Source organism: Lagenorhynchus albirostris, chromosome 2 (assembly GCF_949774975.1).
Source record: "Lagenorhynchus albirostris chromosome 2, mLagAlb1.1, whole genome shotgun sequence".
NCBI classification, from domain to species: Eukaryota; Metazoa; Chordata; class Mammalia; order Artiodactyla; family Delphinidae; genus Lagenorhynchus; species Lagenorhynchus albirostris.
The window spans coordinates 119,088,998-119,116,809 of NC_083096.1; the positions used below are offsets into that span (position 1 = coordinate 119,088,998).

General features: G+C 35.5%; 1 protein-coding gene across 1 annotated transcript in view; it reads left to right on the forward strand.

The window, feature by feature from the left end:
• The first annotated feature begins 2,972 nt into the window (after window positions 1-2,972).
• The window catches only part of PIGK (phosphatidylinositol glycan anchor biosynthesis class K), a 136,345-nt gene continuing 111,505 nt past the window's right edge, over window positions 2,973-27,812 (forward strand). The window contains exons 1-3 of the mRNA XM_060139724.1: window positions 2,973-3,268; window positions 6,677-6,730; window positions 15,039-15,130. Coding sequence (XP_059995707.1) covers window positions 3,176-3,268; window positions 6,677-6,730; window positions 15,039-15,130 — 239 coding nt within the window. The 5' untranslated portion in view covers window positions 2,973-3,175. The remainder of the gene's footprint in view (window positions 3,269-6,676; window positions 6,731-15,038; window positions 15,131-27,812) is intronic.

Here is a 27,812-nt window from a genome sequence, read left to right on the forward strand (position 1 = left end):
GCTCATGTGTCATACATTAAGGTCTGAAGCTGGCCACCCCATACTTGAAAATCAGTGGTTCAATGAAAAAAGAGGAATAGAAGTCTACTTCTTTCACATAACAATGAGTATTTACTCAAATCCAAGAGCTAATGACAGACTTAATGGAAAAGTGCTAAAGCCATTCTTTTAAAATTAAAATGAAACAAGAAAATCTTCTGCAATTAATATATTAATATTAAGCCGTAACATAAGCCATAAAAATGAAGTATTGATCCAAGATACAATACAAGAAATAATACTGGAAAGGAAGAGACAAAAAGATAATTTGCAGATAACATTACTGTAAAACTAGGAAAGCCAAAACAATTTGTCAAACAAAAGTTTTAAATAATTTTGAATATTAAGATAATTAAATAATTCTTATTAAAATAATGAAAAAGCAGTTGGACACAAAATATGACCTGCATCCCAACAATAACTGAACAGAATACATAATATTATAGATATTATTTATAATCATTTATATATATATTTCCTACATAATGAAAAGGACATCCATTAAGAATAACAACAAATGTTAAAAATGCTTATGAAGTAGCTTAATTTAGTGACCTCTGACTTAGAGTTTTACTGAGAAATTTAAAAAAGCAACCACAAATAAATGAAACTACCATATTCCTGAATGAGAGACTAAATATGATAAATATGTCAGCTTCTCTCAAATTTATTAACAGATTTTTCATAATCCCATTGAAAAAACCCAAATAGTATTTTTTTTAATAAATTGAAAGAAGGATTATAAAATTCAGTTGGAAAATTACCAGGCAAAATCATCAAAGAATTTCATGAAAAATGAAGTCTACTGAAACGGTTAGCCCTAATGGCCAAATATCAAAACATATTAAAAGTAACAATAATTAAAATAACATGGGAGGGACTTCCCCGCTGTTGAGAGTCTGCCTTCCAATGTGGGGGATGCGGGTTCAATCTTGGTCGGGGAACTGGGATCCCACATGCTGTGGGGCAACTGAGCCTGTGAGCTGCAGCTATTGAGCCCATGCCACAACTAGAGAGCCTGTGTGCTGCAACTACAGAGCCCACGTGCTCTGGAGTCTGTGCACCACAACTAGAGAGAAGCTTGCTCACCACAACTAGAGAGAAGCCCGCACCCCGCAATGAAAGATCCCATGTGCTATACCTAAGACCTGACCCAGCCAAAAATATAAATAAATAAATATTTTTTAAAAAAAACATGGTTCTGGCCCCAAACTAGACACCTATTTTAATTGAAGAGAACAGAGTCTAGAAATATTCTATTTCTTATAAGAATTTAATACAAGAAATATCATGAGTCAATAAGAAAGGTAAGCATTATGTAGAAAATTATACTGGATAATTAAATACCAATTTTGATAAAAGTACTGGTAGATCATTATAGCAATGGCTCCCACAGAATCATGTCTCCCTGTTTCTACATCCTTGTGTCTCTGGGTGTGGACACACCACAAAGTTTTGGGTGGCTTGTTATGCAGCAGTACTCAACATATTAAAACATCTTATAGAATATACCAAAATATATTCCAGATAGTTGAAGAGTTAAATATAAAATTAAAAGAAAATAAAATTTTGGTCTGAGACCTAAAGGAACTTGAGGCATTCAGGTACAAGACATGGTGGTAGTGTGCTAACTTTCTTATCTTCACAAGGGAAAGCCTGAAATTTGATTACCTAACATTAAAGATATTACGAAGTGCAAAAGCAAGAGAAACAAAATGGAAAGAGAGACGAGACTGGGAAAGAGCATAAAATATGGCTAGGGTCAACGTCACTTCTTTATAAAGATATCGTTCAAACTCATATGTAAAACAAAGCTATGAACATATAATTTACATCAGAGGACCTACAGATATTTTATAAAACAAGACATCAGATCTTGATAGTAATTAAAGAATTAGAAGTATAACAACCTTGAGGCAACATTTTATCCCAAGGAATTTAGAAAAAAATGGTATAATTTGGTCTTAGGTTGTGTATTTTGATGGCACTGTAGATCTGTACACTTTGGAGAGAAACATCATTCATAGCCACTAAAACTTTTGTATCCTTTGACTCAACATTCCTACTCCAGGAAAATTATCCAAAGAAAGTAATTCGCAAGTGTAAAAAGCCAATACCAAAAGATACTCTTTACAATATTATTTTAATAGTAAACCGTTGAGACTTTGTATTGCCCCAAAAAAGGGCAATTACTTTGGCTGAGGCATAAGAATTCCATGTTACCATTAAATGTTAAATTTATGAAGATTAGGAAGCAGCATAAACACATATTAATGTCATGCTAGATGCAAAGCAGAATTTAAATGCATATAACGAACATAATGGAATAAATACACATGATCTTATTAAATCCTCAGACTCTGAGATGTCTTAACTCTATAATTACAGAAAAAAAAAAAATTTCACTAATTTCTCCGGGTTCATACTTTTAATAGGTAATAGATCCCAAGCCTGTTAGCTGAAGCACTCACCCATCTGTTCATTTGTAATTGATCCAATTACTCATCTTTTTGTGCCCCAAAGCTTACTCTTCCCACCACATCATGCTTCATATAGTCAAAGTACTGGCAGCCCGACGCGAAAAAGGAAATAATTTCTTAAAGTTTATGGGTTCACACGTTTTTCTCTCTCACCTTTCAAAAAAGTTTTAAAATGTTACATCCATTTTACGATATAAAAATCAAAAATGTAGGGCTTCCCTGGTGGCGCAGTGGTTGAGAGTCTGCCTGCCGATGCAGGGGACACGGGTTCGTGTCCCGGTCCGGGAAGATCCCACATGCCACGGAGCGGCTAGGCCCGTGAGCCATGGCCATTGAGCCTGCGCGTCCGGAGCCTGTGCTCCGCTACGGCAGAGGCCACAACAGTGAGAGGCCCACGTACCACAAAAAAAAAAAAAAAAAAAAAATCAAAAATGTAGTCATAAAGTACTCAAGTCCTTCATCTACTGTGCCCCAGTTACCCGGGAAACTCAAGGTCTACGGAAGCGCGGGCTTCTAAAGGCGGGCGAGGGGCCAGGAGGCGGGGCAGGCGTCGCAAAGAAAACAAAACCAAAACAAAAGTACGCAAAACCCTGCCCCGCGCTGCTTTACGGCACTCGCTCCGCCCCTCCAGGTGCGCGAGTCTGAAGCCGGCAAACATGGCCGACACCTGTTTTCTCGGCCAGGGTTTCTTTACCCTGGTAGGGTTATTGCTCTTGCCCTTCGGCAGCTTGGCCGCTAGTCAGATCGAGGTAGGAGTCAGGCCCTCTGAGCGACAGGGCCCTGGGGGGACAGCTGTGGCTTGGCTGTCAGCGCCCAGCAGATGTCCGATACACAGCCGCCGAGGGAAGCCTTCTGGAGTCACCCACCAGCCTCTTCCTAGGCTGACTGGGCTGTGGGGAGGGTGTCGCAGGGGACGGGATAGGACAGTGTCCGTCTGTTTCAGCCTTTTAAAACGGTGAATGAAAAGAATCAAGTCCTGGGCGGCGGGGGAGGGCCTGATCCTTTGCTCCGACGAGCGTGCAGTCCCTAGCTGGTGAAATGTCAGCGCATGAGTGCCGCACCTACTTTTCCCTGCTACCAAACTATAAAGCTCTCCTTTAATAGGAGTCAGATGGATACGGTGTTTTATTTTTGGCTCACACTACGTTCTGGCGCGTTACAAAGCTTTTACTATCCCCTGTACTCTGACAATAGCTTCGTCCAGTTCTGCAGCCTACATCTCTAGCATCATTTTTCAGAATATCCAGCTGGCTTAGGGGCCCAGATAGTCAGCAGACAGTTGAAACTTTGTGTCCAAAGTTTTATATTCTGCCTACCCCACCTCTTGTGGGGTTGCTTCTAAGCTAGAAACCTAGGGTTTTTAAAAATTAACTCCTCTCTTTATTTCACATTTTAATCATCACTAAATTCTATGTTCTGAACTTTTAAAATTGCTTTCACCTGTCCAGTTCGACTGGCTTAATGCAGGCCCTGGTCATTTCTTGCTTAGATTATTGCAATAGCTTTATCTTTTTTCCTCTAGGCTTCCAAACTCCCTTACTTTAGTCTTCATCAAATGTAAACCTGATCAGGTTATTCTTCTGATTGAATCTTTTCAGTATTTTTTTCATTACATACAGAATAGAGTCTAAACATCATGATCTGGTCTCTAAGCAGAGACTTTTCCATTCTTCATATAGGACCCCATTCTCCCCACCATCTCAGATCTTGAGCTTAGACCAGCGGCTCAAAACTTTTTGAATACACATCCCTACCAGTTAAAAAGAGAGCATGCACTCCCTCCTTCTATTCATGAATTATTGCTAATTTATATATTCAGTATTTAAAAAGCATATTGTTTAGAAAATGTAAACTTAAATAGAAGTTCTATTTTCCTTATTTAGTAAGTTATTTTGTATACTTCATTTTGGATACCATTACTCTTTTTTGTAGTTACACAGTTGTGCTTTTTTACATTACCATATTTCATTCCTCCAGTTTCTTCTGTTTGCTTATTTACTAAATGCAGTAAAAGCTAACCTCTGTAGAATCTTTCCCTATCCTTTACTTTTGCCTTTACTGTTGTAATTTGTGCACTTAGCTAGTATAGCACTCGTCTCTTATAACCCATGTATTCTTTGTACTCTATTATTACATCATCTTTCACTTAGAGGACAATAGATACCTAATTGGTCTGGCTCAAGTCATTCTTTTTTCTTTCCAGTCTGTTCTCCAAGCTGCAGCCCGAGTAACTTTTAAATATGCAAATCTGATCATGTCACCCGTATATACCTTAATGCTGCTTTAAGGATAAAGAACTAAATCTTGATTATGACCCATAAACAAGGCCTTGCATTCTTTGGCTCCTGCCTACACCTCCAGTTCTCTCTCCCGCTCTCTCTTTTTCAAACTTCTAGTTGTGCTAATCTTTCAGTTTCTAGAAATTTTTAAGCTTCCTTCTGCCATTTGGGCTCATGTTCCCTCTGTCTGGAATTATCTTCCCTCTTCTCATCATCTTTTGGATCCTAACCAAATGTCACTTCTCTAGAGAAACCTTCCCTGACATCCCTGCCTGCCCTTCCCCCTCCCATTCCCTGATCAGGTTAGGTCCCCCTATTATACTCTTTTATGATACTGTATATCTTACCTTTATAGAATTTGTAGTTTGTCCTTATCTGCTTAATGTATGTCTATCAAATTGGACAGTAACCTCTTTGGAGGCAAGTACTAGCACTATTTTTGCCCATCATTGTATTCTGAGCACTGAACAGGGACTGGCACATGGTACCCAATGAATGTGATGAATGAATGAACGTTACATAGTAGTGTAATGTGTTTGCATGCTTGTCATCTTTATTGAACTCTGGGATTCTTGAGAGAAAGCAGCATGTTTTTTAGTGACTTTTTTGCATCCCTGTACATTACATGGTACCTGGCACATAATAGGTGCTCCACTGTGTGTAGAATGAATGAATAACTTCGCAGTGTCTATATTGTCTAAACAATCACAAAAGAGTTTTGCCATCTCAATTTTTTCACTGAAGTCTTAATGATGTGAGGATTTTGGAGCTGGAAGGGACATTAGAGGTTATCGGGTCAACTCCCATTTCTACGTGAGGAAAATCAAGTCTACAGAGCTAAATGACTTAACCCCATTCTCACAGTCAGATCTTCAAATTCCTAAACCACTATAGCACATTGCTTTCTTTAGCATCTATGCAGCTGTTGAGAAAGTTTAAAAAGAAATATATATATATATTGCGCGCACACACACACACACACATATATGACGCACACACACATATGACGCATACACACTGAGTGAATTTTTTATTTCATTCTTTCTGAAATTTTCTTGCCAGCTGAAAATTAAAACAGCTAATATTTGTTATACAATTACTATGTTCTAGTCACCATTCCTACATTCTGTGAGTCAGGTAATGTTATCATTTTATAGGTGGGGAAATGGAAGTACAAAGAAATTAAGCAGCTTTCTTAAGTTTATACAGCTAGTAAGTAGTAGGGTCCAGATTTGAATCCAGGCAGTCTGACTGTTCTAGTAATTAATACTGTTTAGGGGCAGATCTGAAATCATTATGGTTTATATTCACTATTATTTTAATATATAATAAAAGTCATGTTCATTAGGTGTCTGGATGGTATTGGATGCTGAGGTTTTTAATGTTCCATGATGGTAAATATAATTCAGACTTTAACAGGTTAGCAAAATGGTACATGGAAGTATGCTAGAGAATGTGTTTAATCACATATATTGGTGAGTTAAAATAAAATAATAAGAAGCACTCAGCACAGAGTAGGAGCGAATATTGAATGAAATTTCAGCAGGAAGGGTATTAATATATGTGAATCAAGAAATGAAATGTCATTCACAATTTGAAGATTGAATAGAAAATGAGAAGCATGAGGAAGAGCTGACTGCATTTGAGATAAAATGTTTTAAAACAAAAATCCCCTCTTGCAGTAGCCTCCTGCTCCCCCCAAATAAAACTATTTTGTCTTTCATAAGGTCAGATACTAGAATATTTATAAACTTGCATAATGATGGCTTACTGTTATTACAACTGTAAAAACTCTGTGAATCGTAACTGTCCTTTATCAGTCTTTATTCTGGGAAATGTGACTTTCTTTTAAGCTTTTTGCTATTATTTGACTAATAGGATCAAGCGGAACAGTTCTTCAGAAGTGGCCATACGAACAACTGGGCGGTTTTGGTAAGTGTATTCTATAAAGGTATACCTCGTTGTTTACATTAGATGTGTATCTGAGAAATTTTGTGTGAATCAAATTCTTGAAAATAATTTATATCTTATAACAGAAATTATTTTCATTTGGCTATATTTTAAATTGATCACATCAACTAATAATATCCTTTGTCTTCAGTGTGTCTGTCAAGGGGTGATGTGTAAATACATGGAAAAATAAATTAGGGATCCTATTGTGAAAGGGAGCATTTTATAAAGTGTAGAGTTATTTTAATGATGGAAACTGGTAATTGTATTTCTTATCTGTAATATTTGTTTATAGATACTCTCTACTTTGGCTATTTTGTTTTTATTTTTTAATTATTTTTTTCTGTTTACAAAAATAAATGGTCATTGTAGAAAATTCAAGTTACACAGAAAAGTTTAGAAGACAAATTAATTTTATGTTACTGTGATTAAATAGAATAGCAACGTGGGTTCATGACTCATTTTCTTGTTCTTAGGAACAAAAACCTTTTATATGCTACTGCCTCGTAAGAGATTTTATGAAGGAATTGAACAAAAGCTGCTCATGATAAGGAGATGGTTTTTCAGTGACCACTTAAATTGGGGAAAACTATGAGGGGGCAGGCCATGATCCACCAATTTGAGAAGATAACTTGCTCTATAGGAAACTAAGGGCACTTCCAATTAGTCTCGCTATAGGAATTCTTAAAAGAGGGAATAACTGCCTATGTGTGACAGCTAATTGCCAAAGGGCTCATCTTTTAGAATAGGAGCCTATTAGCTTACACTACACACACATTGAAGTCTTCCTTGTTCTGGGAAACCTTTAACTGAGCCCTTCTCTAATCTCAGCAACCTAGGTCTCAGATGAGAAATAGAAGGTGAAAAAGAATGACTTCTGAGTATTTGACAACTGCAGTTTTCATGTTTTGTGCAATATTTTACACATTAACTCTTAGTAGAGTGAGACTTCAATAAATTGTACTTTCTTAAGTGGAAAATTATGAAATTTGACCGGGGCCAAGTTGAAAGTATAAAACATACATTTCTTTAAATGTTACATAGTTCAAATTAAAGAAAAAAAATATATGTTTTTCCTCCCAGTTTGAATTAATTTTAATCTTGACTAGATGATCAGAGGTAAATGAAATGCCCCTTCTCTCTTGTAATATTATTGAGAAAACTTGCCACCAGAGGGAGATAGAAGGAATGTCAGATTCTATTTTAGTTTCAGGATCTGCTTTGAATAAAACATTTTTGTCTCTGTTTAATAAAAAATGTTACAAAGATAATCCATACTCATGGTTAAAAAAAATAATACTGATGGGTAGTGATTTTGTTTCTAGCTTTTTGGTTTTGATTTTTGCTAATGTAGGCAATATTATAGTGAAAGTCCTTGAACACATATTTTTACATGCTTATATGAGCTAAATAAAAAAATAAGTACATTTTCAAACTTGATATATGTTGCAAATTACCCTCTTAGAAGGTTTATATTAGTTCACATTCCCATAAATAGGATATGAGTGTTTTGTCCTCATATCTATAGTATTTGCCCTTATACCATTGGCAAGGGTATTGTTATACCCTTGCCAATAGTACGAATTGTCAGACTTTTGGATACTTATCAATTTATGTTTTTTTAAAATTGTTGTATAACTACTTTACAATGTTGTGTTAGTTTCTGCTGTACAACGAAGTGAATCAGCTATATGTATACACATATGCCCTCCTACTTGGACCTCCCTCCCCCCAACACCCATCCGACCCATCTAGGTCATCACAGAGCACCAAGCTAAGCTCCCTGTGCTATACAGCAGGTTCCCACTAGCTAGCTATTTTACACATGATAGTGTATATATGTCAATCCTAATCTCCCAATTCATCCCACCCTCCCTTTCCCCCTGTGTCCACACATCCGTTCTCTACATCTGCGTCTCTATTCCTGCCCTGCAAATAGGTTCATCTGTACCATTTTTCTAGATTCCACATATATGCGTTAATATATGATATTTGTTTTTCTCTTTCTGACTTACTTCACTCTGTGTGACAGACTCTAGGTCCATCCACCTCACTACAGATGACTCAATTTCGTTTCTTTTTATGGCTAAGATTCCATTGTATATATGTGCCACATCTTCTTTTTCCATTCATCTGTCTATGGCTATTGTAAATAGTGCTGCAATGAACATTGTGGTACATGACTATTTTTGAATTATGATTTTCTCAGGGTATATGCCCAGTAGTGGGATTGCTGGGTCATAGGGTAGTTCTATTTTTAGTTTTTTAAGGAACCACCATACTGTTCTCCATAGTGGCTGTATCAATTTACATTCCCACCAACAGTGCAAGAGGGTTCGCTTTTCTCCACACCCTCTCCAGCATTTATTGTTTGTAGATGTTTTGATGATGGCCATTCTGACCGGTGTGAGGTGATACCTCATTGTAGTTTTGATTTGCATTTCTCTCATAATTAGTGATGTTGAGCATCTTTTCATGTGCTTCTTGGCCACCTGTATGTCTTCTTTGGAGAAATGTCTACTTAGGTCTTCTGCCCATTTTTATATTGGGTTGTTTGTTTTTTTGATATTGAGCTGCATGAGTTGTTTGTAAATTTTCGAGATTAATCCTTTGTCGGTTGCTTTGATTGCAAATATTTTCTCCCATTCTGAGGGTTGTCTTTTTGTCTTGTTTGTGGTTTCCTTTGCTGTGCAAAAACTTTTAAGTTTCATTAGGTCCCATTTGTTTATTTTTGTTTTTATTTCCATTTCTCTAGGAGGTGGGTCAAAAAGGATCTTGCTGTGATTTATGTCATAGAGTATTTTAACTATGTTTTCCTCTAAGAGTTTTATAGTGTCAAATCTTACATTTAGGTCTTTAATCCATTTTGAGTTTATTTTTGTGTATGGTATTAGGTAGTGTTCTAATTTCATTCTTTTACATGTAGCTGTCCAGTTTTCCCAGCACCACTTATGAAGAGACTGTCTTTTCTCCATTGTATATTCTTGCCTCCTTTGTCATAGATTAGGTGACCATAGGTGCATGGGTTTATCTCTGGGTTTTCTATCCTGTACCATTGATCTATATTTCTGTTTTTGTGCTAGTACCATACTATCTTGATTACTGTAGATTTGTAGTATAGTCTGAAGTCAGGGAGCTTGATTCCTCCAGCTCCATTTTTCTTTCTCAAGATTGCTTTGGCTATTTCGGGTCTTTTGTGTTTCCATACAAATTGTAAAATTTTTTGTTCTAATTCTGTGAAAAATGCCATTGGTAATTTGATAGGGATTGCACTGAATCTGTAGATTGCTTTGGGTAGTATAGTCATTTTCACAATATTGATTATTCCAATCCAAGAACATGGTATATCTCTTCATCTGTTTTTGTCATCTTTGGTTTCTTTCATCAGTGTTTTATATTTTTCTGAGTACAGGGCTTTTGCCTCCTTAGGTAGGTTTATGCCTAGGTATTTTATTCTTTTTATTGTGATGGTAAATGGGATAGTTTCCATAATTTCTCTTTCTGATCTTTCATTGTTAGTGTATAGGAATGCAGGATATTTCTGTGCATTAATTTTGTATCCTGCAACTTTACCAAATTCACTGATTAGCTCTAGTGGTTTTCTGGTGGCATCTTTGTGATTTTCTATGTATAGTATCATGTCATCTGCAAACAGTGACAGTTTTCCTTCTTCTTTTCCGATTTATATTCCTTTTATTTCTTTTCCTTCTCTGACTGCCATGCCTAGGACTTCCAAAACTATGTTGAATAATAGTGGTGAGAGTGGACATCCTTGTCTTTTTCCTGATCTTAGAGCAGATGCTTTCAGTTTTTCACCATTGAGAATGATCTTTACTGTGGGTTTGTCATATATGGCCTTTATTATGTTGAGGTAGGTTCCCGCTGTGCCCACTTTCTGGAGAGTTTTCATCATAAATGGGTGTTGAATTTTTTCCAAAGATTTTTCTGCATCTATTGAGATGATCATTTGGTTTTATTCTTTAATTTGTTAATATGGTGTATCACATTGGTTGATTTACCTATATTGAAGAATCCTTGCATCCCTGGGATAAATCCCAGTTGATCATGGTGTATGATCCTTTTAATATGTTGTTGGATTCTGTTTGCTAGTATTTTGTTGAGGTTTTTGCATCTATGTTCATCAGTGATATTGGTGTGTAATTTTCTTTCTTTGTGATGTCTTTGTCTGGTTTTGGTATCAGGGTGATGGTGGCCTCACAGAACTTGTTTGGGAGTGTTCCTCCCTCTGCAATTTTTTGGAAGAGTTTGAGAAGGATAGGTGTCAGCTCTTCTCTAAATGTTTGATAGAATTCACCTGTGAAGTCATCTGGTCCTAGACTTTTGTTTGTTGGAAGATTTTTAATTACATTTTCAATTTCATTACTTGTGATTGGTCTATTTATATTTTCTATTTCTTTCTGGTTCAGTCTCTGGAGATTGTGCTTTTCTAAGAATTTGTCCATTTCTTCCAGGTTGTCCATTTTATTGGCATATAGTTGCTTGTAGTAATGTCTCACGATCCTTTGTAGTTTTGCAGTGTCAGTTGTAATTTCTTCTTTTCCGTTTCCAATTTTATTGATTTGAATCCTCTTCCTTTTTTTCTTGATGAGTCTGGCTAAAGGTTTATCAATTTTGTTTATCTTGTCAAAGAACCAACTTTTAGTTTTATTTATCTTTGCTATTGTTTTCTTCACTTCTATTTTATTTAGTTCTTATGTGATCTCTATGATTTCTTTCCTTCTACTAGGGGATTTATTTTGTTCTTCTTTCCTAAGTTGCTTTAGGTATAAGGTTAGATTGTTTATTTGAGATTTTTCTTGTTTCTTGTAGTGAGATTGAATTGCTATAAATTTCCCTCTTAGAACTGCTTTTGCTGCATCCCATAGGTTTTGGGTCCTCGTGTTTTCGCAGTTATTTGTTTCTATGTATTTTCTGATTTCCTCTTTGATTCCTCAGTGATCTCTTGGTTATTTAGTAGCGTATCGTTTAGCCTCCATGTGTTTGTGTTTTTAACAGTTTTTTTTCCTGCAATTAATTTCTAATCTCATAGCGTTGTGGTCAGAAAAGATGCTTGATACTATTTCAGTTTTCTTAAATTTACTGAGGCTTCATTTGTTACCCAAGATGCAGTCTATCCTGGAGAATGTTCTGTGTGCATTTGAGAAGAAATTGTATTCTGCTGCTTTGGGGTGGAATGTCATATAAATATCAATTAAGTCTGTCTGGTCTGTTGCATCGTTTAAAGCTTCTGTTTCCTTATTTATTTTCTGTCTGGATGATCTGTCTATTGGTGTAAGTGGGGTGTTAAAGTCCCCCACTATTATTGTGTTAGTATTGATTTCCCCTTTTATGGCTGTTAGCATCTGCCTTATGTATTGAGTTGCTCCTATGTTGGGTGCATAAATATTTATAATTATATCTTCTTGGATTGATCCCTTGATCATTATGTAATGTCCTTCCTTATCTCTTGTAACAGTCTTTATTTTAAAGTCTGTTTTATCTGATATGAGTATTGCTACTCCAGCTTTCTTTTGGTTTCCATTTGCATGGAATATCTTTTTCCATCCCCTCACTTTCAGTCTGTATGTGTCCCTAGGTGTGAGGTGGGTCTCTTGTAGAGACATATATATGGGTCTTGTTTTTGTATCCATTCAGCCAGTCTGTGTCTTTTGGTTGGAGCATTTAATCCATTTACATTCAAGGTAGTTATTGATATGTATGTTACTATTACCATTTTCTTGTTTTGGGTTTGTTTGTGGGTCTTTTTCTTCTGTCGTGTTTCCTGCCTAAAGAAGTTCCTTTAGCAGTTGTTGTAAAGCTGGTTTGGTGGTGCTGAATTCTCTTAGCTTTTGCTTGTCTGTGTAGCTTTTTATTTCTCCATCGAATCTGAATGAGATCCTTGCTGGGTAGAGTAATCTTGATGGTAGGTTTTTCCCTTTCATCACTTTAAATATGTCCTGCCACTCCCTTCTGGTCTGCAGAATTTCTGCTGAAAAATCATCTGATAACTTTATGGGGATTCCCTTGTATGTTATTTGTTGCTTTTCCTTTCCTGCTTTTAATATTTTTTCTTTGAATTTAATTTTTTTTAGTTTAATATGTGTCTCGATGTGTTTCTCCTTGGGTTTTTATTGTCTGGGACTCACTGTGCTTCCTGGACTTGATTGACTATTTCCTTTCCCATGTTAGGGAAGTTTTCAACTATAATCTCTTCAAATATTTTCTCAGAGCTTTCTCTTTGTCTTCTTCTTGGACCCCTATATTTCGACTCTTGATGCGTTTAATGTTGTCCCAGAAGTCTCTGAGACTGTCCTCATTTCTTTTCATTCTTTTTTCTATATTCTGCTCCTTGGCAGTTATTGCCACCATTCTATCTTCCAGCTCACTTATTTGTTCTGCTTCAATTATTCTGCTATTGATTCCTTCTAGTGTATTTTTCATTTCAGTGATTGTGTTGTTCATCACTGTTTGTTCTTTAGTTCTTCTAGGTCCTTGTTAAACATTTCTTGTATTTTCTTAATCTGTGCCATCATTCTGTTTCTGAGATTTTGGATCATCTTTACTATCATTACACTGAAATTTTTTTCAGGTAGGTTGCCTATTTCCTCTTCATTTATTTGGTCTTGTAGGTTACCTTGCTCCTTCATCTGTAACATATATTTTTGTCATCTCATTTTTTTTTTTTTTTTTTTTGGATGAGTGCTGCTGTTTTCCTTTGTTGCTGGTCGTTTGGTGTGAGGCATCCAGCACTGGAGTTTGCAGGCAGTTGGGTGGAGCTGGGTATTGGTGCCAAGATGAGGACCTCCGGGAGAGCTCACACCGATTAATATTCCCTGGGGTCTGAGGTTCTCTCGTAGTCCAGTGGTTTGGACTTGGCACTCCCACCACAGGAGATCAGGCCTGACCTCTGGCCCGATAATGCAGGGATTCCTCCTGTCCCCTTAGGTGTCTGAGGTCCTCCACTAGCGCCTGGTAGGTGCCCTAGTTGTGAGGAGACACGAACTCTGCGTCCTCCTACTCTGCCATCTTGACTCCAGTCAGAAGCTCCCTTGCTCACCAGTGAAAGCCAGTGCTCAGAGTTCATTGCAGTCCCTGGACCCGCTTCACAATCATCCTCAGCACAGGACTCTAGGCAGCCACTCAGCATGAGCTGAAAGCCATTTACCATCCTCACAGTGGCTGGAAATCTGCTTAGGGAAGGCTTCAGCCCAACAGATACATCACAAACCTGTTTTCTTATATTATGACAGAAGTTGAGCATCTTTAAGACTTTTATTGTCTATTTTTAATACTTTTGTTATGAAATGCTTGCTCTCATCCTTTGCCCATTTTTCAAAATTGGGCTGTTCATCTTTTTCTTATTGGGTTATAATTATTTCAAGTTTTTCATTTCTGTTAGGATTTTATGGTACATATTTTTTTATGTAGTCAAGAATTTTAGTCTTCTCCTTATTGGATTCCAGGTTGAAAATTCAGTTTAATAAAAAAATCTTGTGGTTCCGTCCTATTTACAGGGGCAGGAACATTTGTGGTATTCTCAAAACTGTCATTACACTTACTATCAGCAGAACAGTGTGGTAGGAGGTAGGAGGATACTTAGTGGATAGATATATTACCAACTGATCCCAGTCTCTGGTTTCTCCCTTGGAATGAGCATTCGAGAGGGCTGACTTTTGAGGCATGGCATTAGATTTTCCTAGTATCTTTGTTATCTTTTTTAAGGATCAGTTTGTCTTTAAGTGTAAAACTTGTTGAAATCGTTTCTAGTTTTCTGTTCCGTTCAACAGCTTCTTTATAATGCATTCCCTTATGTGCATATAAACCTGTTTTCTATGCTTTGTTTTAGTCTCTCTCTTATGTTTTTCACAACTAAAATTAGGAAGCAATCCAGAGTGAAAGGAATATTATATAACCCAATGTAGTTAATATTCTTTTCTATTCTGTGAAGAGATTATGGGCATTGTCGTGGGTTCTAAAGAATTTAATATTTTAGAAATAGGAACATTATAGAATCATAAATTGAGAGTAACTAAGTTGGTTCAGTATTTGATTAAATTCCCCAAATATTTGTTTTCTCTTAAGCTGAATGTTTTTTTGACTAGTGATGAAAGACCTTTTTCTAGAGAGATTGGTTTTATTGACCATTCTTTATGTGCTTTGCTGTTTCTAGTCCTGATTATGACATACTCTTTTTTTAGGTATCTCTACATCCTACTTAAAGAGAAGTAATTCTGTAACTCTGTAGCTTATTTTGATTCCTAAAAATAATATATTTGTTTTATTACTTTAGGTATGTACATCCCGATTCTGGTTTAATTATCGACATGTTGCAAATACTCTTTCTGTTTATAGAAGTGTCAAGAGGCTAGGTATTCCTGACAGGTAAGTATTCTTAATAAAGCTTAACTCTGATCCTCAGTGAAAATCACCTTTAGATGATATTATATTTGTTTTTTTGTGTTGCTTTTGAAAAACATAAAGAAACCTAATTTGAAATTATTTTGTTGTTGTTAGAGCATAACTATCATGTATAAAATAGTTCTTACTTAAGAGCATAATGGCAAATTATATAAAACAACCATCAACACTAAGGTAAAAAGATTTGATGAAGTATAATTGTTCAGTGTCATTTATTTAATTATTCAATGCTTCAGTCTGGGTTTAATTTTAGGCAACAGAAGGCAATTCTGACTGATTCAAGTAGAAAAGGTATTTATTGAAAGCATATTGATTAGTTTACCAAGTTGCTGGGAAGGCTGAGGCCTTAAAGAGTCAGGAACAAGAGAGACTACGTAACAGAAAAGACATATCTAAAAATCATGGCATAAAACCAGTCCAGTGATAGGAATGCACCTTGAATTGCTGATGGCTAGACTCAGCTACCACATTGCTGCTACCGTTGCCTTTGGAAACTTAATGTTGCTTCTGTGGCCTGCTGCCAAAATCTGACCTTTGCCGTCCCGGCTTTTTACTGTCTCTAGCTCTTAATTTAGAGTCCTTGGTGGGAATGTCATGTTGGCAGAATATAGATTAAGTGCCCATGTCCATGCTGCAGGGGTGACAAGAAGAATGACTATGTGGCATTGTTAGCTTCTCTATAAGGAGGGGGGGCTCTACCTTCTGTGAAGACTCATAAAGTGGTATATTCCCTAATTATATGAGGGAGCTCAAGTACTAAGCAGAACTCCCACACCTCCACCCCTAAGTACCTGTTCTCTACATTTGGTTTGTCAGATATGATAGATCTGTTTTTTGCTACTTCCAAAGCAGTTATAGAAGAAATTGCAGTCAGTTCAGTTACTTAGGTTTGATTTACTTAGTTCTGTGTTCCTCTCTACCTGTGAGGAAGTGTGGAAAGAGCTTTGCGGTTAAACAGATCTGAGTTTGAAATCTGGGTTTAGTGGTGATTTTGGTTAATCATTTCGTGATACTAAGCCTATTTCCTTAGCTATTACATGGTAGTGGTACTACCTTCTTTGCAGGATTTAGGTACTTACAGTAAAGTGACTAGAGATATGTATAAAGTGCTGCAGGAGAAGAAAGGAAGCAGGGCATGACTCAGGAAACAAAGTTATCTTACAGTCTATGTCAATAGATCATTTTAGCCTAAGAAGCTGACAACTATAGCCTTGGAGCTGTAATTTAATTCCTGTATTTCATCTGGAAGTTAAGGCATCTTGGTAATACCATTTTTAAAAAGTACATTAAATTAAGTCTGAGAAAGGATGATTTGTTATATCAAATTTAAGAATTATTCTTGTAATTAGCTGATTACTGTTATTTGTTAATTAGTTCTCAAATAGGTGTATGTGGTTAGTCTGTTGATTTTTAACTGCTATTGCTTCTATACCCAATGTGCTCCTTCAGGGAATTACTATGCATGGCTTGGCAGTAGGTTGCACTTTGGTAAATGAGTCTTTGTCCTGTCTATAAGTCATGAGGATATGTTTAAATGATTTAAGTAAGATTTAGAAGGACTTTTTAGAAATAGAATATAACTGCAGGATATATTTTATATATAATAATTAGTAAGTTTTTCCTTAGGTTTCTGAAGAATATTCTTTAAAAGCTTATTCCTGTTTCAAATGCTTTCCTGTCTACATCTCTGGTTATGAAGTCTTTGTTGGAGAATGAATTGGGGATTGAAACAGTTGATGATTTAAAACATTTACTACTTAATAAAAAGCGATCAATAGAATAGATTCTATTTGGCTTTTAGTCTATTATCGTGAATACTCCTCTTCTTGGTGACTTATCTCACTTTACCCCTACCTGGAATTAGGTATAAAAATATAATTATAAGTAAATTTTAATCAGAAAGTAATAAACTATTATGAAATAACAGTTTGGAGACTTGAAATCATTGAGTGGTTTTCAGTTTTAAAGCTTGAATTTCAAAATACAGTTTGAATTTATTTTATACATTATGGAACATTTTCAAGTTAAAACAGTATTATCCTAGCTTCTGACGTATATCATAGCTTCTCAGGCTGTGTATCTTGAGAAAAATGTGTGGTCACTGCATTGAATAAAAATTATGAGTAGAACTCTGTTTTATTTTGTTTTACCTTATTTGCTTTTTAAAAGGAGCATTTTACTTTGTCTTGCAATGCAAAGTATTTGCATTTAGTTTTTCCATATACTTCAATAAAAAACTAGTTCATGTCAGAAATCATTTACCGAAACACATGACACAGATGATTGCCTTTTATTGTGGAAGTTCACATCAGTTCCTTAGATCCTGTTTGAAATGTCACATTAATTGTGTCAGTACTCTTGTTCTGATTTCATTTTGATTTTCTGTCTGTATTTCACCTACTCCAACCATACTGAGCTATTCTCTTTGCCTGGAATGGTTGTCTATACTTCTAGCTCACTGCCAGCAAAACCTGGCCGTGATTCTGAATCACTCAAGGTACATGTTAAAAATACTGATTTCTCGGCTTCACCCCTGGAGATTCTAATTCACTAAATCTGAAGTGAGTCCTAGACATCAACTCTATATGTGGTTCTGGTGCACAGTCAAGTTGGGAAGCACAGCTGTAACTTTTACCTGACCTTCCAAATCACTTTAGTACTTCAAAAAAGTATTCTTGACCTCCTTGTTTGCTTTTATGGTATCCTTTGTCTGTACTTTGATTATAACATGGTTATACTAATTATAGTATGTCTCCCTCATTAGATTATAAACTCCTTGAAGGGAACAAGGATTATATTTTATTTCACTTTGTACTTCTAGCATCTAGCACAGTACTTGGCACATAGTAGTGCTCAGTAGGTATTGGATAAATAAACTTGTGACTTGGAAATACTTTAACCAGTTAGGCAAAACAAACACAAGTCTGTACTTTAAAAACATTTCTGTCTTCTAAAGTGTGTTAGTCTAGTTTTTAGCAAATGTTAAAAAAGACTTTTTAATACATAAGTTGTCAGAATTTTATAATACTGTATCAAAATATTGATTCAGAGAGGGGATCTTAATGGTTATGGGGGAAAATAAAAAGACGTGCTCATAAGTGGTTCATAATTACCCTCCACCTTATCTATTATCCTTTTCATACGTAGGTTCCATGGAGTTCAGGTGTCTTGCGCTTTGTGCCCATGCTTTCTGTAACCTTACCCACCCTCAGAGATTTTGTTTTTCTTTGCCTGGTTTTAGCTTCCTGAAACATTTCACTATTTTTAGGAAATTTTATGTCCTCAAATACTTGTTTTAGACTAAATCCCTGTTTTGCTACCTCCAGTACACTTTAAATGCTTAAGATGAGGAAGCGAAAAGGCATTAAGCAGGGCTTAGGTTCTAAAGTCAGTATGTGAAGCAAAAATTTAGCTAAAATTTTTCTTGTGAAGTTTCTTAAATAGCACATAAAGCACAATATAGTATTATCTTTCATCAAGTCTAACATAGCAGTTTTAGAGCAGTGCTAGAGCAAATTACTGTTTTCTTTTTCTTTGGTGGAACATTTGATGAAGTGGTTCACTTAGGATTAAGGGACATGTTTTATGAAAAATGGCCATATCTTTAACACTAGAATTGTGATGCTCATGCTGTGAGAAGCACATGGGAATTGAGACAGAGGGAATGTAGAATTGTAGCTCCCATCTCATTTCATGTTTACTTTAGGGAATAAATGCATTGAGTAATAGGGTGGATGAAGTCTGTCTTTCCTTTTATTTTTTTTGGCTCAATTCATAAGAATTAAGTTTGTGGAGTTAAATGTGTATATAATTTTTCTTAAAATATGATATAGCTCTGCTACGAGTTGGGTGGATATGAGTTTTTGTAACGATCCCTATCTGATAAACTATTTCTATAGTTAAATCCAGTAGCTTTTCTTTTTTTTTTTCTTTTGAAGTAGAGTTGATTTACAATGTTGTGTTAATTTCTGCTGTACAGCAAAGCGACTCATTGATGGTCCAGTAGCTTTTCTGACACTATTTTTTCCCTTACTCTGTATTTTAATCATTATGTGAGATTAATATTCTTAATTTAAACCTTTATTCATCTCCCCTTACTCATAAACTCTTAGGGTATGCAAAATAAAGTTCAAATCCCTTATGCTGGAACTCAAGGCTTTTGCAGTCTGTCCATATCTAATATTCTGATCATTTAATTTCAATTCCTTATGCTCTAACCAATACCTTCTTATAAGTCTCTGTTTGGGCCTCTGTCATTGCCTTACACTGGTCCTTCCGTCTACAGTCTTTTCCTTCCACCCTCCTTTCTAGTTTTCCTATGCCCAAATTCACTTCATACATTCCCTAACGCTTTCTCAGTCCTTCTTGCATAAATATTTTATTTGTACTTCTATCATGGCACTTTTTTGTATGTATTGATCTTATTTCTTCAAGGTAAGTTCTGATACTATATTTGTATTCCTCCCAGTACATTCTGTAATATATTGTGCAGAGTTGAATGAATGAATAGTATGCTAAAGATCCCTAGTTAAGTGGAACCTAATTGGTCTAGATTAGAAAGGAAATATATATGAATATTGCTTATTTATAGTCTCTTTAGATCTTTATTCTTTTTTTTTTTTTTTTTGCGGTACACGGGCCTCTCACTGTTGTGGCCTCTCCCGTTGCGGAGCACAGGCTCCGGACACGCAGGCTCAGCGACCATGGCTCACGCCGCTCCGCGGCATGTGGGATCTTCCCGGACCGGGGCACGAACCCATGTCCCCTGCATCGGCAGGCGGACTCTCAACCACTGCGCCACCAGGGAAGCCCTAGATCTTTATTCTTAAGCTGCACTGAGCTAAAAGTGCCCTATAGTAGATTTTATAAACTATTCCCTGACTCCTACTTTTGGGATCCATGGGTGGGGTGATCTCACCAGGGAACTTCAGATTCATTTGTTTCTATGAGAAGTGTATAGAGCCTTGCCGAAGACAGGTTATTCCCTATCTTCCTACTGTTTAAATTCCCTCAGAATGCACTTTTGAGTTTTTGGTCTCTTATTCTTTTTAACTTCTTTCTCAAGTAATAAATATTAGAATTAGAAATGTAAATTCTGGTAATGTTGTAAATTAAAAAAGAAAAAAAATCACTAACTGCCTGTTATTGTTGTTTTAAAAATCAGATTGGTAATATAGCTTTTGACAGTTTTTATTTATTTATTTTTTATATCTTTATTGGAGTATAATTGCTCCACAGTGGTGTGCTAGCTTCTGCCCTACAACAAAGTGAATCAGCCATACACACACATATGTTCCCATATCTCTTCCCTCCTGTGTCTTCCCCCCACTACCCTCCCCATCCCACCTCTCCAGTTGGTCACAAAGCACTGAGCTGATCTCCCTGTGCCATGCGACCGCCTCCCACCAGCCATCCACCCCACGTTTGGTAGCGTATATATGTCCATGCCACCCTCTCGCTTTTTGACAGTTATTTTTTATTCTGCTGTGGATTTGATCTTATACATAAGAAGATATTGTGTACGGGGGAACATTAATAAGATACTTCAGGAATTTTCTTGTATAATTTCTCATTAAAACAATATGGAGAAGGGCATGGTTATTACGGTTCATTGGAGATGCTTGTGACTTTCCGATAAGGTCAGCCAAAATGGACCCCTACTTTTGGCCTCCTCCTCCATCCCCCCTGCAACACACATTCACTATCCACTGTCCACCATAATTCAGATACTGTGTTAGGGATTTTATAAAGAATTATTTATTCCTTGAACTTTTATGAGAGAATCCCCTCCCCCCCTTTTTACATATTAAAAATGGTTACTCAGAATGGTTAAATGACTTGCTTAAGGTACATTAAAGGCACTGTTACATAATAGAACCAGAATTTGAATTCAGGTGTTTGGACTTTATGACTGGAGCATTTCAATTATTTCACAGCTATCTCCTCCCTAAGAAATTACAACAGGTAATATTTATGTAATATTTACAATTAGAGAATTCTTTTAATAACATGATCTCATGTTATTCTTATGACAGTCCTATAGAGGTTGGTAAAATTATGCACACTGATCATTTAATACCTTATTTAATTAAAAAGTGTATATCTACATGTTGAATGTGATGCTTGTGAAAATCATTCATATTAATTGAATAATATAAGGAGCATCTTCCCATTTTCCTATTTTTTCCATAGTTTTTACTATTTTCTAAGTCTTCATGATTTCATGCTTCATGTACTTCATGCTTCTGTACTTCAGCAGCTTTGTAGCTGTTTATTCCCTGTCTCTAGTCTCTTTCCCCCTCCAGCCCATCCTACACACAGCTGTCAGAATTATCTTTCTCAGACACTGCTTTTATCTTTTAACTCCCATGATTAAGAACCTGCAGTGACTGTTGTTTCTCTAAAAAATCCAAAAATTTCAACCAGTGTTCAGTCTTTACTGCTTTGTTAATTACAACTTACTGTGTTCATTTGTTGATTTGTTATGATGTTTACTACATAATATTTATTCACTGCTATTTCTATTTTTTTTTTAACCATTCATCCCACTTAGAACACTTAGAATATCCTCTGTGCTGTCCTTTCCTACCCATATAGCTTTCTTTCCTTTGTGTCACTATGTAGAACTTTGCAGAGTACCCTGTACATGGAGGTTACTGAGTGATGTTTTTTAAACCATTACAGTTAATTTATAAAATTTTCTCAATAATTAAATATATAGTTAAAACTTTATTACTATTTTTATTTTATGATTTCACCTTTTTTGTGAACAAAAGAACTGAACAGTAATAAATATGCTTTGTAAATAATTTGTGATATATTATCATAGTTATTGTCAAGATAATATTAACTCATGCCTTTGAGTGTTCTGCTTCTTGTCTTCTGTCATTTCCCAACAGTTTTTTTTTCTCATATACTTTGTAAAACTACAAATAATAGTGTTTGAATATAGATACGTATTCTGAGCAGTCTGTCATTTTATTCTCACGTTGGCAGCTGATCTGTCTGCCACTCCACGTGATATTCTTGGTGAAGTGCATAATATCTTGAATAGGTAAACGTTTAGAATAGTTAAGAAGCTGAAATGTGCTCTGAGGAGGAGAATAGTGACAATGCTAAAAGGAGCATTTTGGCCACTGCTATCATTCTTTTATGTTTAGATAATAAGATCCATATTGAAGACTAAGGAGACCATTAAGGGTTTTATGGAGCAAAGGGGAAATTTCTTTATTGATTTGTAAATAGATAGAAGGGTTTTGGGCTGTTGAAGAAGTGACAGATGCTTATTTTTCATCAATACCACAACGTCTTCATTCCTGACACTATCTTCATATCTGGGAATTTGATTTCCTTGACTTTGGTCTTCTTTTGAATTGTCTTGGGGTCTTGTTCTTCCATATTAAGTTTACAAGCAGCTTGTCAAGTTCTTAAAATCCTTTTGGGATTTTCATTTGCATTGCAGTGAGTTTTAGATTAATTTAGAGAGAATGGGCTTCTTTATGGTATTTTATCATTCAATTTTATTCAATTTATGAATAAGGTATATGTACATTTAATTATGTGTTTAACCTCTTTCAACTAAGCTTTATAATTTTGTTTTTGTTTTTTTAAAACATATTGGCTTTTTTTAAAAAATAAATAAATTTATTTATTTATTTATTTTTGGCTGCATTGGGTTTTCATTGCTGCGTGCAGGCTTTCTCTAGTTGCTGCGAGCAGGGGCTACTCTTTGTTGTGGTGTGTGGGCTTCTCATTGGGGTGGCTTCTCTTGTCACAGAGCACGGGCTGTAGGCATGCAGGCTTCAGTAGTTGTGGCATGCAGGTCCAGTAATTGTGGCTTGCGGGCTCTAGAGCACAGGCTCAGTAATTGTGGCACACGGGCTTAGTTGCTCCACGGCATGTGGGATCTTCCCAGACCAGGGCTCGAACCCGTGTCCCCTGCATTGGCAGGTGGATTCTTAACCACTGCACCACCAGGGAAGTCCAAGCTTTATAATTTTTAGTTTTTGGTAGAATTTTTAGTTGTCATATTTTTTTGGTTGATACTGTAAGTGGTACCTTTTAAAAATACATTTTCTTACTTCTGATGCACATGCAGTTGGTTTTTGTGTATTGGTCTAGCAACTCACTGAACTCTTATTAATTTTAATAATTTGACTGTAAATTCTCTTTTGGTAGCCATAAAATCTAAATGACAGTTTTCTTCCTTTAAAATCTTTGTACCATAAATTTTTTTTTTATTCTTCAAAAGTTTTTCATATTTGAAAATTTGGGGATAAAAGTTGTCTTTAAAGACCTCAAAATTAGTAGTCCGGGGAAATCCTTTATTTTACACATGAGAAAAATGTGTTCCTGAGAGGTAAAGTGACGTTTAAGGTCAACAACTGTGTGGTGGCAGACCTAATGCTAGAATTCTTGTATAATGATTATATTATATTGTGTTGCCCAATTCATCAGTAGAAATAAGTGAAATATTGAAGAAAAGGATAAATGAAAGCAATTAATTAAAAATAAGTATAACTGTTGATACATCTTAGGACGTTGATGTTTGCAGGATAACTCAGTATACTGGATTTACTATTGTAAATAGTAATCTAATAACCTTACCAAAATTACAGTAGCTTGTCTTCAGAGCTTTCTCCTATGATAAGCTTTCTTTAGAGCTGTCCATCTATTTTAGTTTGAAAATAACTCAGGAAATTATTTTTATTTTCACATTGGCCCTCCAATAGAGTGCACCTGTTGGCGTCTTATGTCAAGTTTTTATGTCAGAATGTGCCATAACTTGATTTCCTAAGTATTTGTGATGGCCTTGTTAAATAGTCTTGCTGAATGATTATTTTAAAATCAATTATAAACCAATTTAAGATTCAGTGGCTTCCAAGGATTGTGTTGTAAATGCAAATAAATCACAAGTTAGATTGGAGGCATTTAGCATAGTGTTTAAGAGTTCAAGCTCTTAAACTGTCTCTATTTGCTGATGACATACTGTTATGTATAGAAGACACTAAAGAGACTCCACCAAAAAATTGTTAGAACTAATAAACAAAATCAGTAAAATTGCAGGATACAAAATCAATATATGAAAATCTCTTATGCCTCTACTAATAATGAACTATCAGAAAGAGAAATTAAGAAAACAGTTCCATCAAGAACAATAAAATACTTAGGAATAAATTTAACCAAGGAGGTAAAAGACTTGTATGCTGAAAACTATAAGACATTAATGAAAGAAATTGAAGAATACACAAATAAGTGGAAAGATAGTCTGTGTAAGAATTAATACTGTTAAAATGTCTGTACTACCTAAAGCAGTGTGTACTACCTAAGTGTCTGTACTACCGAGTGTAATCCATATCAAAATTCCAATGGCATTTTTCACAGAAATAGAAAAAACAACCCTAAAGTTTGTATAAAACCACAAAAGACCCCAAATAGCCAAAGCAGTCTTGAGAAAGAAGAAAAAATCTGGGGGCATCACACGCCCTGATTTCAAACTATATTAAAAAGCCATAATAATCAAAGCAGTATAGTATTGCATAAAAACAGATGCATAGACCAATGGAACAGAATAGAGAGCCCAGAAATAAATCCACACATATATGATCAGTTAGTTTACGACAGAGGAGCTAAAAATATACAATGGGGAAAGGACAGTCTCTTCAATAAATGGTGTTGGGAAAACTAAACAGCTACATGTAAAAGATTGAAATTAGAACATTTTCTCACACCATATATAAAAATAAACTTAAAATGGATTAAAGACTTGAACGTAAGACCTGAAACCATAAAACTCCTAGAGGAAAACACTGGCAGTAAGCTGTTTGATGTTGGTCTTGGTGATGATTTTTTGGATTTGACGTCAAAACCAAAGGCGACAAAAGCAAAAATCAACAAGTGGGACTACATCAAACTAAAAAGCTTCTGTACAAAAGGAAACCATCCACAAAATGAAAAGGCAGTCTACTGAATAGGAGAAAATATTTGCAAATCATATGTCTGATAAGGGGTTAGTGATCAAAATATATAAAGAACTCGTAAACTCTATAGCAAAAAACCAAACAATCCAATCAAAAATAAGCAGAGGATCTGAATACACATTTTCCAAAGAAGACATACGGCTGGCCAATAAGTACATGAAAAGGTGCTTAACATCATTAAGCATCAGGGAAATGCAAAGGAAACCACAATGAGATATTATTGTAAATAATCTAGAGATGATTTAAAGCACAGGGAGGATATTGCTGTGTAGGTTAACATGCAAATACCAAGTCATTTTATATAAAGAACTAGAACATCTGTGGATGTTCATAGGGATTCCTGGAACCAACCCCCTGCAGATACCCAGGAACAACTGTATTGGGGAACCAATAAAAGGAGCCTGATACGTTTGATGTCATATAACTTTGGGTAGGTGCTAGGTTGGTCTGAGAAATACGAAGGAAGAAAGACAGTTGGTGGGGGTGGGATACACACTAATTTAATTTACTTCTTTTCCTTTCTTCTTTCTTTTCTCCTTTCCTTCTTCCTCTTTCCCTTTTCCAACCAACAAAATATATATTGAGAGCATATGGTGTTTAGAATACACTTGCCAATTTTTGTAATTTCAACTGATGTGGGGATACAAGGAAGAGAAAAGGGTAGAGGAGTGAACTATAACTTCCATGAAAAACCTAAGTGCTTGGCTGGTGACAGTGGGAGTGACCTCAAAATAAGTCAGACTCAACTTGACATTTCAACATGGAAAGTGGTAATAATAATAAGTATTTCTAAGAAATTTCTGAGAACTTCTAGTGGAGAATTGATACAAACAATGTTGTAATTCTCTGTCATGTTATATCTGACTCAGGGACGTTAAAAGGATAAGTGAAATTAACATTTGTGAACATAATTTGATTTCTTTGTAGAAAAGATATTTCACAGAGCTTTATATTAATGATTTCTAAGAATGTGACCTGAGCATGAGTGGGAGATTACTCAATTCAGTAAAAGGTACCCTGACATTAAATCCTTATACCTACCCATTAACTTATATTTAATTATATCCATCTCCAAGGCTTCAAATCATGAAATTCAGATATGTTATTTCAGAAAGTAAAACACATATTAATCAGAACTTAATTTACCTAAACTGTCAGTTTTTTTCTACCATACTGGAAGCAAAGGACAATCAAATAAAATCATATTAGGGAGCTTGTTCTACAAATATATTTTCAGATTTATTCTGGACAAGTAAAAGCTAACTTAATATTCTGTACTTTTTCTATCTATTTTGTTATATTTAATAATAGATATTCAAATGTTAGCTTTGATATACTGATAAAGATTTTTATTTAGTAGATTGATTATACTTATACAAGAAAGTAGTTTAGATATTGTCTTTTTTTTTTTTCCATTTCATTATTTATTTAGATGTTTAGCTCTCGCACTAGGTTTTTACAAACTGGTGAACACTGACAAATTATTTGTCTCATAGAACTATAACTATATATTACAAGACAATATAAGTATGTGGTCAAACTAACATTAATATACATCACCATTTGATCAGTTTCATAATAAACTATCAGGTATCCAAGTATTGAGTTACACAGCTCAAAAGGCATAGAAAAATTAGATGTCTGCTCAGTTCACTAGCAGAAACCCACTTTTAAAAAAAATTATTTATTTATTTATTTTTGGCTGCGTTGGGTCTTCACTGCTGTGCACAGGAGTTATCTAGTTGGGGCAAGCAGGGACTACTCTTCGTTGCAGTGCTTGGGCTTCTCATTGTGGTGGCTTCTCTTGTTGCGGAGCACGGGCTCAGTAGTTGTGGCTTGTGGGCTCCAGAGCGCAGGCTCAGTATTTGTGGCACATGGGCTTAGTTGCTCCGTGGCATGTGGGATCTTCCCAGACCAGGGATTGAACCCTTGTCCCCTGCACTGGCAGGCGGACTCTTAACCACTGCGCCACCAGGGACGTCCCCACTTCTTTTTTTTAAAAGGGAGGTTGGGAAGAGAAGAAATAAAAGCACATTTCAAACAAAAATAATAGCTGGTAAACAACTTCCAATAGGTATGGAAAAATAACAAGAATTTCAAATATTTTATGACTAAGAATTAGCTACAATAACAAAACATCTTTATCTTTAAAAAATATTTACTAAATTAAAGAGCATATTCTACATATTCTATACAAGGTAAAGGCAGTATCTTACTAGAAATATTTAATAGCCCTCTCCTGTTCCTTTTTAGGCTCTTCCTGTTAAGTGGCACACAAAAGTGCAAACATTAAAATAATTGTAAAGCTTTTTTGCTTGGAGATGTTAAAGATATACTTCTATATACAATGTAGCTTTTCAAAATGTAGATTTTCCATAACAGCACAAATAATATTCATGGAAAGATATTAAATAACACCATATGACTTGGTAAAAAATTTAACAAAAATCAATGGTTATGCAAACCTGATGTATACTGGTATGAATGTGGGCAAATGTAAATGTAAAGTGAGCAAGGAAATAACTATATAGGCCCTGCTTTCAATGTAAGAAATGACTGAAGCAGTAAACCACATAAGATCTAGAGTATTCTTAGTTCCTAGGGTTTTAGTTCTATATGATAATAAAAAACATACAAGTGTTACACTGGATATCTTGGTACCTAAT